Below are 18,053 nucleotides of genomic sequence, written 5' to 3'. Positions count from 1 at the left end.
AGTAGTCACAGTGGAGTAATCACAAAGAGAAGAGCTAAGGAAGGTCATGCTACTTTGACATTTTATTCACTACTCTATATGATGATAACACAAACTTAATTTACACACTTTAAATCATCTATGCTTTTTAATGCATCCATTGTGTTTTTAAAAAGATTCAAAAGCAAACTGGGTCAGAAAATGAAGTCATCTCTCTAAATGTGTGCGTCATTGATCTCAATATTTGACTGACTTTCCTGTTAGAAATATGTTTTGCATCAACCTGACTTGAAAACTAGTCTGCTCCTGCAATCACATGAACGACGGGGAACGAGTTCCTCTGATGTTGCTTCTTCGTTGGTAGAGAGACGACAAACTGTCAGAACGGGGTCAGACTCGCTCCCCCTGCTCCCAACCCCCTTCTTGGCCCGCTGATTAGCTCCGGAATGAAGGGAGACTGTGGAGTCTGCTCTGATCTTTGAATGACAAAAACAGCAGAAAAAGTATTTATCAAGAGGATTCATGAGATTCATGATTGAACGTGTGATTGTTTTTAAAGCGGCGTAAGGAGTCCAATGGGTGGGAGTCATTAGCAGACGAGTAATCTGTCAGTTCATCTTTTCTACTACATAGTTTACCTTTCTGATCTGTTTTCAGTTAAATTAACTCATTCCACACATAAATCATAATAATTACTAAAAAACTGAATCTTTATTTGATGTTTTTTCAATTTTAGACACTACTGTATATACGTATATGGTGGCAACTACAAAACGTATTCTTTAATAAAATAAGGATTAAAAATAATCATTGTGATTGATTTATTCATGATTCTAGCACTGACCTAGTGGAGAGCACAACAGGTGGCCACAGTATAAATGTGGTGTGTCCTCACTGTGTCAATGTTAAACCAGTCTTGAGAGCCTAAAAGGTTATTGTAACAACTGACAACTGTTACAACAACTGCTATGGTAGGATGAGGCTTTATTTCTCCATGTCACATCTTTGTTATTAAATGTGAAATATTTCAGTTTGTTGCAAACACGATCCGTCTGCAGTCCTTCTCCCAGTGTGCCCTGCAGCTTTATGTAAATCACAACATTTAAAACATCTATTTTTAGTCTTATTTAAAGACTAAATCAATAATTCAGATTTGCAGCTTGTGCAATTGTAATGTCAGATTGTTTCAATTTTGCACTTGCTAGATTCCTCTAAATCCTAATTCTCTTTAGACCATTTTCATCAGCAACATGTAGCAACATATGAATGAATGGATGTATTTGTTTTTTCCCTTCTCAGTAAGCGCAGGCTTATCATGTAAAATGACATTTAAGTAGGAGTGGGATTAACATGTGATCATATTTCGGGGAATCCAATCCGTAGCAATCTGGCATGTGGTTTGATTTTCAGTGGCGGTCACAGTGGATTTTGGGCAGTAAACAAAAACATACTTCATAAATATGACATGGCAGGAAATGGTGCCAACGATTTGATATGATGAAGAGGATTTTCACAGGTAACATATTGCTAGAGGCAATTGCACTAACCACTGCGCCACAGTGCGCCCAAAGATAATCGTTTGAGTCGATATATTCTTGTTTGATCGTAAACATCATATTAAAAAAGTCTTTACTGGAATGGCAATTTTAAGAGAAATAAATAAATAAAACGGCATTCACTTGATTATGCTATTCAGTTAAGAAATGTGTTTAGAAAAAAGATTTAAATATATATAAATTAAATAAATTGGTGATGATTGTTCTTTTTATTTTTTAACTTTTTTTTTTTTAAACATAAAATCAACTTTTTGCACAACACAATTCATGACTCAAGTTGTTTTCTTCATCTAGTTTTATTTGGGGTTTTGGCAAATTCATGAGCAAAGGTTTGAACAGTCTCAGTGCTTTTCTAGGCTTCAGAAATTTGTGTTTTACAGCAACTACATTTGTTTACTCTCAAACGTGAAGTGGCACCAGAGTCAAGTGAGTGACTCTCTTATCCATCAGACCTTGTACTAAAGTGCCAGAGTCAAAGCTCTGTTAAGTCTGTTTACAGCAGCACCTTGACAAATCCTGTCTGAGGTGAAACCGTTTTCTTTCACCACTGCACAGTGAAAGTAAAAACAACCAAGTTTCTATCACAAGACAAGAAACTTTTTCTTTCAGCCTTATGATTTTTTCTCCTGCTGTTTCTTACATTAATATACTGTTCTTTTAGAAATTCATCCATTCTCAACTTCAATGTATTTGCCTGCCACTCAGCGGGAAGTAACAGGAAGCAGTGCTTAGAGAACATTTACTTATCAAAGTTTGGGGAAAAAAGCTCCATCTTAGAACATTCGTCAGCCCTCGCGGAAGCGAACGTCTGAGTGTGTCGGGCTGTCAGGAGCAGCCATGTGCTCAGCAGGCTGGAAGCTTTGAGACAGACAGCTTAGCAGCTCAAGATTTCCCCACGCCTGCTTTCCTCAGCTTCTCTCATCCCATGTGATTTCCTCCTTTTAGAATTCCAATTTATCTTGAGCTGAGGAGGAGAAAAAGTGGCAGGTCTGGACCAGTTCTGTAGGAAACGTATGATTTAAGTGCAGCCGAAGCTGCAACATCAAATACAAGACTTACATTTTGGGGCAGGTTTTGCCTTTGGATATGAACATGTCAGAGGCCAGTTGGTCATTAAAATTGATAAATGGTTCACAAATTTAGTATTTTAAAATGGTACAGTGAGCCTACAGCTAATAGTTAATCCCCAGACCGCGGCCACGTATTCTATACCTGAAGTTTAGATCTGCTAGGCCTAGGTTCTCGAGATCGCTGATAATCAGATGTAAAAAAAACAAAACCATCTGACCGTCAGTAAAGGAAGGCGACAAATACACAATATAAATTAAAAGTTATTTTTATGAATAGATGGACAGGCCTGGGAAACATTAACAACCCCTGAAAAAGATGTCTCTTCAGAGCTGTCAACCCAATGATAGTAAAATATGCAATATTTATTTAAAAAAAAGAAGCTATAAACAGCATCACATTACTTTTTCTTGACAATATTAGGTTGGTCAAATTAAAATGGAGGAATGGAGATACAACCTAGAAAACTTCTCAAACCCACTTACATTTACTGTATGATGGAGGAAAAAGGTAGAAATGTATTTTTTCTCTCACTCTCTTAGAAGAAAACAGTCCAACAATTGAGTGGATTTTTCTCAAGGACAGAGTTAACCAAAAAGGACAGATAAAAAGTTGCCAAGAATTATAGGTTTAATTTGTGGTATTTTTTCCATTAGTTTAGCGGATTCAGCAGGGTTTCTATTACCTTATATATATATATAGAACCACAAGGCTTACAAACGTTTGGATCGTGGTTCATTGATCTGCAGCTACTTGCTTCAACTTAAACATATTAGAGGATACAATTGTTCTGCTGGCTAGCATAACCTAATAAACACAGAATAAGCTAGCTAGTGTTTAATTTTCTTTATATGTCTGTATGAAATGTCACACATGAGATAAAGAACTCTTGTATTTTTTTCTGCTGTTATTTCTCGCTGTTCACAAAGAAAAATCAACCTAAAAAATTTGTTCTTCAAAATATTTAAAAGTTTTAAATTTTGCATTCATCTAAACCCATTAATAATATTTGTATTTTATGTTCAACTGGAATTACTCTTGCTATTATTTTTCTTCTTGTGGCTTCGATATTTTGGCAAGAATTTCTTTTAGGAATGTTTCATCTGTTAAAAGTTGAAAACGTTTTTCCAACAATTTTTTCTTTCAAAAGCTTGTATTCTTTTTGTATGGTCCTGATGCGTTTCTCATGTATATCATGGATGTTGTATCCTTGCCTCTGCAGGAAGAGCCGCTCTGCACGGGAAGGCATCCCTGCAGATTGATCCGGTTCGCTCGGACGACCAGGGCTGGTACGAGTGCAGGATCCTGATGTTGGAGCAGCAGTACGACACGTTCCACAACGGCAGTTGGGTCCATCTCACAGTCAACGGTGAGTCTATGTCGCACATCCAACCAAAAAGAAAAAAATACTATGTTTTTTCACAAACTCTTGCTTAATACATCTTATGCAAAAATATTGATTCTTTACATGTATTGATTTCTCTTTACATTCAACCATAGATAAATGTGAACAATAATACTTGCTTGAAAAAAATTTAGTTTCAGTCCTACTACACCAACTAATAGCCGGGTCCTTTCACTTACGAATTAAATGACAAACGAACCTTATCTATCTCACTATGTTCTAGGAGAAACATTGAAATGGTATGCGGCGTCCTAACCGTGACGTTAAATTAAATGAAAGAATAAAATCTCTATTTATTTATAATATATACTAATTTATTTGCATAATTAAATGTTTTTACTTTTTTTTATACAGAAAATCAGTGGTCTTGACGCAAACTACTCGATAAATATATAGTGGGGAGAAAGAAGCACAACGACGACTACAATTCAAAGGCATTACAATATAAACTGTACACGGATGCACGCAATTACCTGGAAGTTTCCTGGGTTTGACAAAGTGAAGTATTGTGTTTACTGTGACTTTTCTATCTGTGAGTCTGTGCGTTGTGATTTGTGATATTCTGGCGCTTGTATTTCCAGTCATATCACTTTCCCTGGGCATTTGTTTTCTTTAAAACGGTAGGAACCCGACTCCTAAATTCTTCCTTACAGTTTTGAAATTGAAAATAGAATGAATGTAGGAAGCCCGGACCAGATGCTCAAATGTTCTTCTATTTAGATATTTGCATTTAGCCAGAAGTTGAAAATAGCTTTTATCTTAGAAGAACTCACTCATTACACTTTTCTATAGTCATAACATGTAAATAAAGCCAGCAAACTTAATCTAATTTTAGAAATAACAAGATTAATAATATAAATTCAAGAGATATATATCATAATTTGAATATGTTTCAGATTGTATATTGTTCACTTACTTAATTATGATGGTTCGGCTAAACTGGCTTCAGCAGCAATCATTCACAAAGACACTTAAACTGAATGACAACCTATACATTGTGTAACACCTTTTAAGTACGTCGACCTCTGCTGACGAAAAGTTGGCTGATATCAGGCGCTGTTTTTTAAAACATTTTAGGGAAAATGGTGTGTTTGTGTCCACCCCTTCAGTTGTCCCTTGTGCAAAAACACTGTAATTATTTACGCTGTGATGGAGTCAGACTTCACACACACTCACTTCTGTCAGCCTCATTCATATGTATGTTGCTGCTGAGTGAACTTATAAGCAGAGAGACACTCATACATATTTGATTCTCTCATGCACACGCTTTACAGCAGATGTGATTGCTATATTCAACTGTAAGAAGAAGCTTTTATGAAGTCCATCGCAGTACTTAGTCACTCCACAATGCAAAAAATGCAGATCTGTTACAAGTCTATTAACAAAGCAAGTGTTTACATGTGTGTGTTCATGCGAGGTGTGATGTTATAGCTCACACAGAGGACGTGCTTGCTTGAAATCCATGTCGAGCTCGTTTAATGTTTCTGTTTGAAGTTTAGAAATAAATAGGTCATAGTCTGGCGAAATATCACCTGCTTACTTGTAAGTGTGTGTTTGAATTAAGTAGTGTTTCTCATTAGCATTCTCAGAGAGTGATGAAACACAGCTCCTGTTATGTTGGGAGACATAAAGAAATGGAGGAGGCCCGGTCACACCGAAAAACAATTAGGTCAGGAGTCCGGGCGTCCATCAAGTCATTTTAGTCAAGTTTTATGTTGCGTTTTTGAGATGTGACTAGAAAACTGAAAAGTCAATGTCAAATTGTTGTGTAGTTGACCCCTCTAGCTCTCAGCAGAGAGGCCAGCCTCTTGTATATTTGTGTATATGTATAATATATTGTATTTCTACTGATCTCCTCTTACTCTTCGCTTTCCAAGACATACGGAAATAACTTAGTTCCTATTATTATCATTATTATTATTAAGTTCATGATAGTTATTGATTCACTGACATTTTTTTTTACAAATGCATTGATCAACAGAAAACTGTTGGTTATAACTGCATATTTTGGATCTTAACAATTGCAATTTTAGATAAATGAATATACATAAAAAGCTAACTGTTTTTAAAGTACACATTCATTTTTTCAGAACATAATTCAGCAATTCAATATATTAATGGAATTGAACAACTACATATTAGTTGCCTCAAAATTAAATTTCATATTTTATATATTTATAATATCTTGTATAAGAGTATTTTTTGGATATTAGAATCAAAATAACATAAATCACTGATTAAATAACAAAGGTGTTTAATTCCAGGGCAGCTAATATGAAAACCCATCTCTCCTGACTCACGTACATGTTTCAAATGTTGAACTCTTCCTCTCAAAGATGCAGTAAGATCCTCATCATGACCATGTTTCGAAGTTATTACTTTATAAAGTCTCCCCTGTCTGAAATCTCGGCGAACGAGAGGTTGCAAGAGTAAAGTCCATTTATGATGTAATAATGGGCTTTACTCCTCCAGCCTGCTGTAATCACACCCTGCTTTGTTTATACAACAAGTTGCTTGTAGGTGGAGACTTCCAGGATTGATGGACTCCACTCTAGTAACCTCTTTCAATACAGTCTCCAGTAATCTATCAGTAGTATTGTTTCTCTGTTCTGATGTGTGCTGATGGTTGGGATTAATTCCAGCTGGGTGCTACAAGAGCTTTGTTACCAAAGAGTGAGTTCAGTGACACACAGCTTGACCTCTCAAATCCCTCAACTGATTCAGGCAGTAATATTGGCAAATCGTGCATTTATTGGCGCAAATCAATTCATGTTTAAACATAAATGTTCCGTTGCACTTGCTATTTTTTATTTATGTTGCCCTTAAACACAACAATGTGTTCATACAAGCAGTTGGTATCTCTGTTGTGCACCTGTGATGGAAGCAGGTGCCATTTTCGTCCGGCCACCACACAGACGCCTTTTCTCCTTGGTCTGATTTGCATACACACCTTCTTTGAGTTCCTTTTCTGCTTGCTGGCCTCCACATCCTGCCAACAGGACTGAGAATTAATGCCCACTCAGTGGCAGGTGTCAGATGGCGAGGTCTTGCGACCAAGAAGAGAGACAAAGGCCAGTCTCTGTCCTCTGGTCTCCTCTTACTCTCCACTTACTCTTCGCTTTCCTAGCCATACTGAAATGACTTAATTACTATTATTATCATTATTATTATTAAGTGCATGATAGTTAATGACTCACTGACATTTTTAAATTAAATTGCTACAGAGAGTTACAAATGCATTGATCTTTTCTGTTGGTCATAACCTGCATATTTTGGATATTAACCATTGCAATATTAGATAAATGAATATACATAAAAAGCTAAATGTTTTAAAAGTACACATTTATTTTTTCAGAACATAATGCAGAAATTCAATATATTAGCTGTGGAATTGAATAACTACATATTATTTGCCTTAAAATGAAATTGAAGATTTTATTTAACATGTTAAATGTGACTACATGTCATTAAAATTTATATATGCTATTTCCAGATATGCTCAACCTTTTCTTGGACATTTTAATAAAACCCTGCTTATGACATAACTGTCGGTTCTTCAACTGTGTTATTTGGATTTTTGATCTTCTGTTTTGTGGAGAAGAATTGCGAAATGCAATATTTTATCAGGTCTTTAATCTCCTTCCATCTGCTGATGTGGTCCACAGAGAAAATAATAGAGATTTAAATGTCGTTTATGATATAAAATTAATGACCGGCTGCAGAAAGTAGGACACAATTCTCTCATTTCTTTAAGCAGTGTTGCTGGTTTGTTGGTCACGCTGAAGTTCTAACATCGAGAAAGAACTCCCAGGTGGAGCTAGTACCTGCTGTTGACACCACCATATGAGTCACCTAATTCCTGTCAACTCATGCTTCTCCCCTGCGGGCTAATCTAAATTAAGAACCGAAAACATCCCTGTATGGCAGGTGCAAGCATCAGCTCTTAAATAATCAGGGTGTGTAAGCAACTGAAAAGTGTTAGAAGAGATGTAAAGTAAACGTGTAAAAGTAAAGTAAACTAAGTGATAAATGGATTTTTCGTCTCATTATAAGTATGTTTATGCTTTCTGAAATCAATACATTATTCAATCGCTCACACATGAGACAGCCAATAAATCTCTCAACAAAATCATATTATAAAGGGGTTGAAGCTTCATGACCAGTGCGACTCCCCCACAGACAAACAATGCATCATAATGAGTGATAAACATGGCGACTAAGGGTTAACCTGTCACATGTAGGACTGTTAAAGTACACTTAATGGTGTGTTCAATGTTGACCCATTAACTACACAAACTCATCTACACAGCAGGGAGACCTGACCCGCTCATGTGTTTTATTACGATTTCCATTAATCTATAGCCGGGGCGAGCGCGGAGTGACAGATGTCGAAATGTGCTAATTGGCCGATTTATTTACTTGAAGCAGGTGTTTGTTTGCAGACTGGAGCGTGGCACCGCTCCTGGCAGCGTGCGGTGACCCACTTGTGCTGCTCTTTCGAACACAGCAGCACTGTTTCCCATCAAAATGTTCTGTGGACTCCATGAATAAAAGAGCTGCTATGTGCTGGACATTTGCTGGAGTGGAGATGAGTGGTGGCGGAACCTTTTGATCGTCAGATAGACTCATACACATGTGAAAACATCTACTTAATGTAAAATGATAATTAATTTTTTTTCATTTAAACAAACTATTCTACCGCTTAAACAAAAAATATTCCAAGAAATTTGTTTTTATATACTTTTTTATTTGCTTTCAAATGATCCTTTTTAGTTTTGGAATTGCAATACAAAATAAATTAATTGAGTCGATGGAATAGTAAGAAGTTGAGGGAGGAAGAAGAATCTGAAGAAGAGACATTTATACTTAACTGTGACAGGATCAACCAGTTAGAGCCTTATTTCTCAAAACCTTGCTGTTTTTAGATTTTTCCCAAATTAGAAAGTTGAGTGACAACCTTTTTTTCTCTCCCACAGCTCCGCCCTCTTTCATATCAACACCGCCGCAATATGTGGAGGCAAAGGAAGGGGGCAGCACTGTGCTCAGCTGCTCGGCCCAGGGAAACCCCAAACCAGTGATCGGCTGGCTGAGGGAGGGGGAGGAGCTGGCAACCAACGCCAAATATTCGGTGAGAATAATGGATGTAAATCGTTGTGCATGAATTTGGAGGCGGACTTACTGTGCAGATGGACATTATCTCCGCTAAAATCCCTTCACGCGGCATTATTTTAATACTGCAATATGCGTACTATGTTTGTGTGTATTCTTGTGTTTGGTTTTATCTTGCTTTGAGGCTGCAGCGTTCATACACTTCAGTGTTGCCATTCCCCGTTGAGACCACTGTCATCTTCCCAGCACTGAGACAAGCCATCAAACTGCCTTTTGTCTTGACATCTCCTGCTCAAGCATCAGCACCTACACTCTAGCCAGGAAACTTCTGAGAAAGTTTGGGCGATGAAGCTGCTTACCCTCCAGAGGACCAGCCGTTGACCATGAGTGACAAAGTGAAAGAAATGTCAATCCATTCGGGAAATCTAGACGTTTGATTAATCAGCCTGGACCCCAATCTGAGATCGACTCAGCGTGGCTGTCAGTCAAACTCTGTCTGTCTTTTTTTTGTTAAAGAATTCCTCATGAATCAGCGCGCTGTGAAGAAAATTACCGCTGGCAGCACAGCGTGTATATCTGATCCCCCAGTTATCGTCTGTCGATGCCTGATTTTTACTCCTGCAGATAAAAGCAGACGCTGTGATGTCACCGTGGGATACTGTGGTGTGTGCAGTATAAGAGTATGAATAGTGATACAGATTAGTAGTCCAGACCAGGCAGAAGTATCCGCTGTGGCGAGGTGAGTGAGGAGTCGCAGACAGAGCTTGATGAAGGATATTGTTGAAGGTACACATGTGAAATTATTCTGTATGGCATTTCCTTTTCCTTATATGTGATAAGTTCTGCCAGTATTATTCAGGGGATGAACTCTGTCCATGTTTGAGACAGATTTTCAAGAGGGTAAAAACAGAAATTAAGCATTTCGGTCTGGTCCTGTACCACTTGTGTCAGAACAGGTTAGGCTGGAGAGCATCAGTGCCCACTTAAAATAATAAGCTGCACTAATGTCACTGAGTAAATTCCAACTCAACTTATTAGACGTGAGACAAATAACTGATTAAAGATTTGCGTCCCTGGACTATTGTATTGGATTTTGGGTCACAGGTCATCACATATTTAACCGGCAGAAATAGTTTTTTAGAATCAGGTGGATAGTACATTTAACTATCGAGCGGGGTGTAACCACCATTGATGTTGAATAATGGCTAATTTAAGTTACTTAGAGAAGTTGTTAAAATGTGCAATGTCTGGATCATTCAGGACAAAACTATTTGGATTCACAATTCACCAGATTAACAGTTTAAAATGAATGATGGAGTTATTGTTTTGTGAAAATGGCAACAGTCTCTTTCCCTCTGGCTTGTTAAAAAATGATCAGCAGTCAAAGGTGCTTGTTATTTATCATTAACTAATACTTTGGGTAAGAAGACTCCCTGTGATTAATTATACATGAAAGATTTGTGTTCACACTGAACAAATGCTTCTCCCTTTTCCCACACTTTCAGTCTCATAAATCAATATATGTGTTATGTCTCGACGACTTAAACTCCTTACAGGTGTCTGCGATTTCGGTGTCGCAAGTATTCACCTCCTGGCATGTTCCACTTTCCTTCTTTCTGCACCATTTCTTCTTCGAGTTACATCGTTTAAACAGCAGTAAATGATTGGACAACATTGTGATGCATTATTAACCACTTGCCTCTCCATCAATATTACATTAATATGAAGGTTGGGCTAAAATCACTCCTTAGAGCAGCATTTATCAGCTTCTATTTTCCTGTCAGGAAACGTCTGCTGCTGAGCTGAGTCCAAATATGTGTCTTTGCTCATTGGACCGTCCTGCATCCATGGAGACTCCATGGAAAAAGGCAGGAATGAGACAAACAGAAGTTAGGAATCCTCATCTTGTGCTGTTTACTTAACTTAGCCCCCTGTTTAAAAGTAGAGTAAACTCACAGAAAAAGTACATTTTGTTAGAAAAGATCAAATGTGAGTTGAAAACATTGATTGGTATCAAACCGAGTACATGTCGTATTAAATCGTTTTTTTAATTTCTCTAAATTTTAATATATAGCCTCTTTATTTCCCTTTAGTCACTACCATTTTTTTAATATTTAAAATCTTTGTTGTCTGTAGCCAATTTTATAATAGCATTTAGGTCTCTAACATCCTTGTTTACTTCGAATTTTGGTCTCTGGCATCTTTGTTTCATAAGTTTACTTGCCGTTAGTTTTTAGGGTTTACTTGGTTTTTTGGGTAGTAGTCCCGGTAAAATTATTTTAATTTCGATGTATTAGTTTGTAGTTTCATTAGACATTTAGCTCTCTAGCATCTTTGTCAACGTAAGCATTTCCTTTCCACAATATTTGTTTATAAAATGTCTGTCTCTTCTTTTCTTCTTTTTTGCGTTAGCTTGTTCTCAACCAGATTTGTTAGAGTAGCATGTTAGGCCGTGTCGAAGTTTTTAACTTCAGCATATCTCCAGAATCAGTTTTTGTTACATCATTTTTAACATGCTTATTTTAGAGTAGTAAAAGTAGTTAGGTAGTAGTAGTAGTAGTACGTTTTGTTGGGTTGGTTTACATCATAACATATATCAGAATATTTGTTACATGAATATACATACCTGTCTAATCTTTAGTTTAGTGCAGGAGTCTTCAACTCTTTGGAATTGCGAGCTACTCCAAGGACACCATGTGACCCGAAATGGCTACCATTAGTTTGGTACACTCTTCTGAAAAAAACTATATTATTATCGCTAATAGATTGTATTCCTGTTTAATTTTACATCTTTCAATGAATACTAATGGGGCAACAAGAAAGGAAACACAAGAGATGAAAAATGTTTTTTTACCGGCTAAAGGGCTACTCCTTGTGTCTGCGAGCTCCGCGGGCTCCACCTCGGTGACCCCTGGTTTAGTGTCTACCATCCTTTGAACTTTCATCCTACTCTTATCCCTTCATTCCTTTCCCTTATCTGGTCCAACAAAGTCAAAATGGCTTTCCACTCTTCCTTATGCAGGCCTTACACTAGTTAGTTGGAACAGAAATATACTGAAACAACATTACATAAATAACATTTATCTTTTGGTCAAGCACAAAAAATGGTGGAAACATTTTCATTACTTCGTCCAGTCTTAAATTTGATTTTCAAATCTTTGAATAGCATTTTGAACTTCACTAACTACAATTTTGGGTTCAATAAGTGAAAGAAAAAGCACATGAATATTATTTTGCATGGTAACATGTTAAGTAAATTAATACTGAATTTCCCTTCGAATATCAAATGATAAAACAGAAAATCACAAATCATTAACATTTATACTTATCTTCAACATTCTACATTCAAATTCTTCAACGGCTCTCACTTCTTTCCCAGCTCTGGACTTGGAACAGAAGGCTTCAGAAGAGATTGATGACCGCACCATTATTTTTAGACCGCGGTGAGGTAATTGTTTCAGAGGTGCTATTTTTAAAGACGTTTAAATTTGCTCCAATAGCAAGTTGATGTGAGATCAGCTAGAAGAAAGAAACACATTTATCGTTTTTACTCCCATGTTTTTTGGAGGTTTTACAGGTTTAGTGCGTTGAAAGTAAACCGTAGATATCTTTGGTAGCAACATATTTCTTGATTTTAAAAAATATATACTGTATTTTACATTCTTCCCCCGAAATATTTAAAATAGTATTAAATTATGAATTCCTTTTCACCTCCCTAGATTGTTGTAAAACTAGGAGTAGTCCTGGGACATGCTGGAGTAATTATTGTCTGTAGATTTGGGAACACCTCAGTCATCTACCAAGAGAACAGTAGGAATTATGTAAGAAAAGGGAAGTAGGGCCTCCTGCTTCAACTGCTGCCTCCGCAACCCAACCTTTCAAATATCCCGTATCTAAAGATGCAAAAATAACCCTTTGACACGTTTTATTAACACTCTCTGGGCTACAGTTTGCTAACCATCCACTGAAGGATAAATACTACTTTGTCTGATCCATCAGTTTCTCTCTGCTGGCAAAGAAGAGAGAGATAAACAGGAGTGGTTGCAGATCTCCTCCTCGGCTGCATGAATGGACAGACTACAGCTGCGTGTGACTTGAATGGACAGAGCTTCACCACCTGTTGCATAATGTATGAGTGCGTTTTTCTATTAGGACTGCTTGATGTGTTTCTTCTCCGCTTATTGAGTCTCATCAAAGCCTGCAAACACAGCGACACACAGTAAACCTTTTTCCAAGGTTACGATGCGCTGTAGTAAATTAAAATATGACATATTATGGATATAAGAGATGTATTCCTTTTGAATAGATGCTTAACTGCACTCTTTGTTGGTTACACAAATCATCAATCTGCCTTGTAGCCCAGCTCAAAGAGAATGTGTTGATAAACTGACTCTGCACTGCTTGAGTGAGTTACAAAAACCGAGTCAATTTTCTTTTTTTTATATCTGACAATCATTCAACATTACTGTGTACAATTTGTTCAATGTCATAACATGATACTATCGGAAATCCACCACGTTGTAACTCGGCTTTCTTTTGAGCTAAATTAAAATTGCACTGGTTCTTAACTACAACATTTCAACAACACTAGTTACTCTGTCATGCCTACAAGTTAGTCATAGCTTTCCTTCTCTTGTCTCCACAGGTTCATGATGGCAGTCTCACAATCCTTGGCATCACCAGAGATGACCGGGGGGCGTACACATGTAGAGCCTACAGTGACCAGGGAGAGGTGTTGCATACCACCCGTCTACTGGTCCAAGGTGAGTTTTAACAACTCCTTGAAACTACAGATTTGCTTTAAAAAAGGCAACAGGTTTAGCTGTTGATTGTGGTGCTGAAAAACATATGACTTCAATCTATAACCAAGAATGAAGCAGGTGAAGAACATAATTCAATGTGTTGATAAGTACAGTCCTATATTCCTTCAATCACTTTTTTTGCTAAGCAAGGAACAACCAAAGAGACTAGTTATTACTCTGCAGCGAGAATTCTGACCCGCTCAAGTAGAAGAACTCCCATTTCTCCGATCCTTAAAACTCTTCACTGGATTCCAGTTTCTTTCAGGATCAACTTTAAAATTCTGGTTCTTATTTTCAGAACTATTCATTGTCAGGCTCCTCCTTACATCACTGATCTGATCCAGCCTTACACCCCAGCTCGGGCTCTGAGGTCTATGGATCAGAATCTACTGATGGTTCCACGCACACGATTCAGGACCAGAGGAGAGAACTCTTTCCAGGCTGTTGCTCCTAAGCTTTGAACGATCTTCCTCTCTCTTTGCGCCTGATAGAGTCTACTGACTCCTTTAAGAAACATCTTAAGACGTTTTTATTTGTTCAGCCTTTTCCTTGATTTTCTGGAACTCCTGTTGTGTTATCAGTTTGATCTTGATCTTTAAAGTATATACTTTATTGAATATTGTTTTGATTGTTTAAGCGCTTTGTGACCCTGGTCTGGAAAAGCGCTGTACAAATAAAATGACTTACTTATTGTTGTTGAAGATGCAGATTAAGTAAAACATCACTGATGTAGCGAGAAATTGATAAAACGCTCTAGGAAACTACTGTTTGAAGCACAATTGGATGAGACTTTTCACAAGTGTTATACCCTCTTTAATATCCACACTTTTAAAGTTGTATGAATGTATAAACTGGTAAAAGTAGATAGAAATCTAAAAGTCTTGTGAATTAATTTAAAGGTTAAACGACTTGACATCTAGTAATTCTAGAGAGCTAGTATGGCACACAAAAATGAGCCTATGAAATAGAAAACATACATGAATATAAAGACAATATTCCTTTTATAGTAATGATTCTAGTGACATACTAAATTCTGTGATTCTTGTTTTATTTTAGGGTTGTATCAAAACCCTTTCAGAGAAACCTGAATTTTACCATTTAACCATTATATTGCCCAAATGACATTTTAATTTGCTAGGTGTGAGGGAAATTATTTGTAATATGGACTTGGCAATCATAGATGTTAAATCGACACATACATTAGTACACATACACAGTAGTAATACAAATATTTTAAAGAAAACTTCTTTACTTAATTCAATTTGATAGAATCTTAGTGCTAGTGTGTATCCTAGTTGATGTGAGGTTGACCCCTGTGGCTCGGGTTGTTCTGACCAAGTTTGTTACGATAAAAACCTGAGATAAGTGAAAAAGCGGTCAAGTCATTGTGCAGCAATAGTGAAATGTGCAGTCTGACGTGAAGGCATTTCTGTCAAAGCAGAGCCAGGCAGCTCTCCTCCTGCAACAGTCAATAGTCTGGGCTCTCTCTGTGTGTGTGTGTATGTGTGTGTGTGTGTGCCTCTATGTGAAGCATCCGTCTCTGTGTACGTCAGTGTCTCCGGTCCATTAACTCGGCTCTCTGCTAGACACAGATCTGATAGTCAGTTGTGATACCAGCCTTCGTTTGCTGCTACTGTGAAGAGACTGCACACTGCCTTTTTAACAAGCCAGTGTTGCCTTTATGGAGTTGCTGCGCTTCACTTTGACACTTCCATAGTGGATCTATAGTCACTGGCAATGTTAAAAAAAGATCATTGCGTTGTAGCACTGCGTCTCTGGAACTGCATTAAAGCTCCAGTGGAACCCTCAGTTGTTTAATCTCAGCGCTGCAGCAGCAGTTGTGTGCTTCTGAGCCTCATGTGCAAATATAATTACCCAGGTTTTCTTGAAACCATTTGCATTTAATCTATATGGTTCAAAGAGTGTTAGTTTATCGTCACCACATCATGTGGCTTTTTAAAATCCAGACACTGCTGATCAAGTGCCAGTTCTTTTTAACTGAAAATAGTTATAGGAAGCATTATTACACATGTGGAGACAGTGAACGCACCAGTACAAATAATTGTATCATTTATTTAAGGATAAATAAGGTTTCTTGGCTCTCCACTTTCTGGTTTGGATTTTATATTACTAGGAAAATAAGGAAGCGTTAGTTATATAAAAAGAATATAGAGTGGGGTGCACCCTTGTGTGTCCATGAAGTGAATAGTTTAAATATCATTGTATCAGTGTAGTTTTATATTGTAGCAATGAGAGAATGTAACTTTTATGATGAGCATTTTTACACTTCTTTGAAACTTAATCTTTGATAATCGACTGTACGTCTCTTAACTTTTAGCTGTTGTCGATGTATTTGTCACCTAAGAAAATAGAAAATAGAAAAGCATTCTTTCAAGCTGCTCCCTTTCACCATTCTTTTTAACCAATTGTTATTGCCCTACATTTACTAATTTAAAATATCATTGAGCATTGCGATTCAATTTAAAGCATTTTGTCTCCTTCATTCTCTGAATAAAAAAATGTCTTTGATTCGACTGTATGTTATCTAGGCAAAATTCTAGAGTTTCCTTATATATTGCGATAGAAATCTCAAGCGTTCATCAAATAAACAACAACACATTTGGGGCTTTTCTACAAATTTGTTTCCTTTTTTTTGGCCAAATATTTCTTGAATCTCCATGGAACTCCATCCATTTTCTACTGCTTATCCCCTTATGGGGATCCAAGAAGGGGGAAACCCTGAGCAGGATGTCAACACTGTGAACCCCTTCATTTGCTAATCAATCAAATATTTTGGGATCCCATGAACTCCATGGCAGAGTTAATACTATTTAGGTAATATATTGTAGTTATACAGGAATTATTGTGAGCCTGTACAGGTGGAACACCCTGTTATACCTTCATATTATTTGAGGATTTACATTTTCGCCGAAGGTAACCAACAGCAGCAAGAGAGAGAAGTCATGACTGTCACCCTGCAGAGTCGTGTTTAATTGTACTGAAGCACGTGAGGAACACTCTCAGACGTCATGGCTGACGTGTGGAGAGGAAAAAGAAAAGCTGCAGCATGAGTATCTGGGCTCCATCACAAACGACAGCTTACCTTTCATGGCTTCAGTTGTTTTATTGAGAAATCTTCAGCAGCTTGAGGGATGAAAATGTAATGAGAAGTACGCAGAAGCTGCAACAGAAAACATGATATTTGGACCCCTCCCTCCTTGTCACTTCTTGTTTGCTTGTTTGCTGACACAACTCACTCTTCATTGCTTTCAAATCTAACGCAAAGCTTCTTGCTTCTTACCAGGGCCTCCGTACATCGTCTCACCACCAGAGAATGTCACTGTAAACATTTCCCAGAATGCACTCTTCACCTGCCAAGCTGAGGCGTATCCCGGCAACTTGACCTACACCTGGTTTTGGGAAGAGGACAACGTCTACTTCAAAAAGTAAAGTTATGATCAAAGACAAGCTGATGTTGATGGTTAATTGTTTCATTTTTTGATCCGATTAAATTTTTCTCAGAATCACAACATTTTGGTTACAAACCTATTTAAACAATTTTGAGGCCGTCAATACCGAGTCTGGTTCTGCTCGAACCTTTTCCCATTAATATTTGTTATGTTACCAAATAGGACAGTTTATATATTTCTTTCATAAAATTGAGGATTTCATTCAAATAAAAAGTAGGTAAGTCAGTGAATGGATCTTTTTTTTTTTTGTATCATTACCATAATCACTATTTTGTTGAAGCATAGCTCGATAGTGTCTGGACTGCACTAGCACTGTCGTAGTTTGAGGACTACACCACTTGACACCAGCCTTGTGTCGCCGTTTTCCTCTCGTGCTGCGATGGGCAGGAAAGTTGCGAGGTTCCCTGCAGGCTCCTCTGGCCCGCACAGGTGTTGTTTCAGAGAGCAATAAAAACAAAGTCCACTGAGATAAATGGTCTCCAGTGAGGAACTAAAGAGGAAGGCAGATGGTAATGATGGATTTTGTAGTAATTATACTTAATTGTAGGATTATTAATTGCTGCTTTTGAAGAGTTACGATGTTTTTCTTTCATTATTTAAAAAAAAAAAAGGTTTAAGTTTCCATACCTTTATTAACTAATGTTGTGTCAGGTGTAACTTAACA

General features: G+C 37.3%; 1 protein-coding gene across 3 annotated transcripts in view; it reads left to right on the top strand.

The window, feature by feature from the left end:
- igsf9ba (immunoglobulin superfamily, member 9Ba) overlaps window positions 1-18,053 on the top strand; it is a 52,402-nt gene that overhangs the window by 16,191 nt on the left and 18,158 nt on the right. For all 3 annotated transcript variants that reach the window (XM_087796502.1, XM_087796501.1, XM_087796503.1), the window contains exons 3-6: window positions 3,826-3,972; window positions 8,985-9,136; window positions 13,763-13,880; window positions 17,224-17,365. In XM_087796502.1, the coding sequence (XP_087652628.1) occupies window positions 3,826-3,972; window positions 8,985-9,136; window positions 13,763-13,880; window positions 17,224-17,365 (559 nt within the window). The remainder of the gene's footprint in view (window positions 1-3,825; window positions 3,973-8,984; window positions 9,137-13,762; window positions 13,881-17,223; window positions 17,366-18,053) is intronic.

The sequence above is a fragment of the Callionymus lyra genome, chromosome 7, assembly GCF_982586985.1.
Source record: "Callionymus lyra chromosome 7, fCalLyr1.hap1.1, whole genome shotgun sequence".
Taxonomy (NCBI): Eukaryota; Metazoa; Chordata; class Actinopteri; order Syngnathiformes; family Callionymidae; genus Callionymus; species Callionymus lyra.
This window is presented reverse-complemented; position numbering and strand designations above follow the sequence as displayed.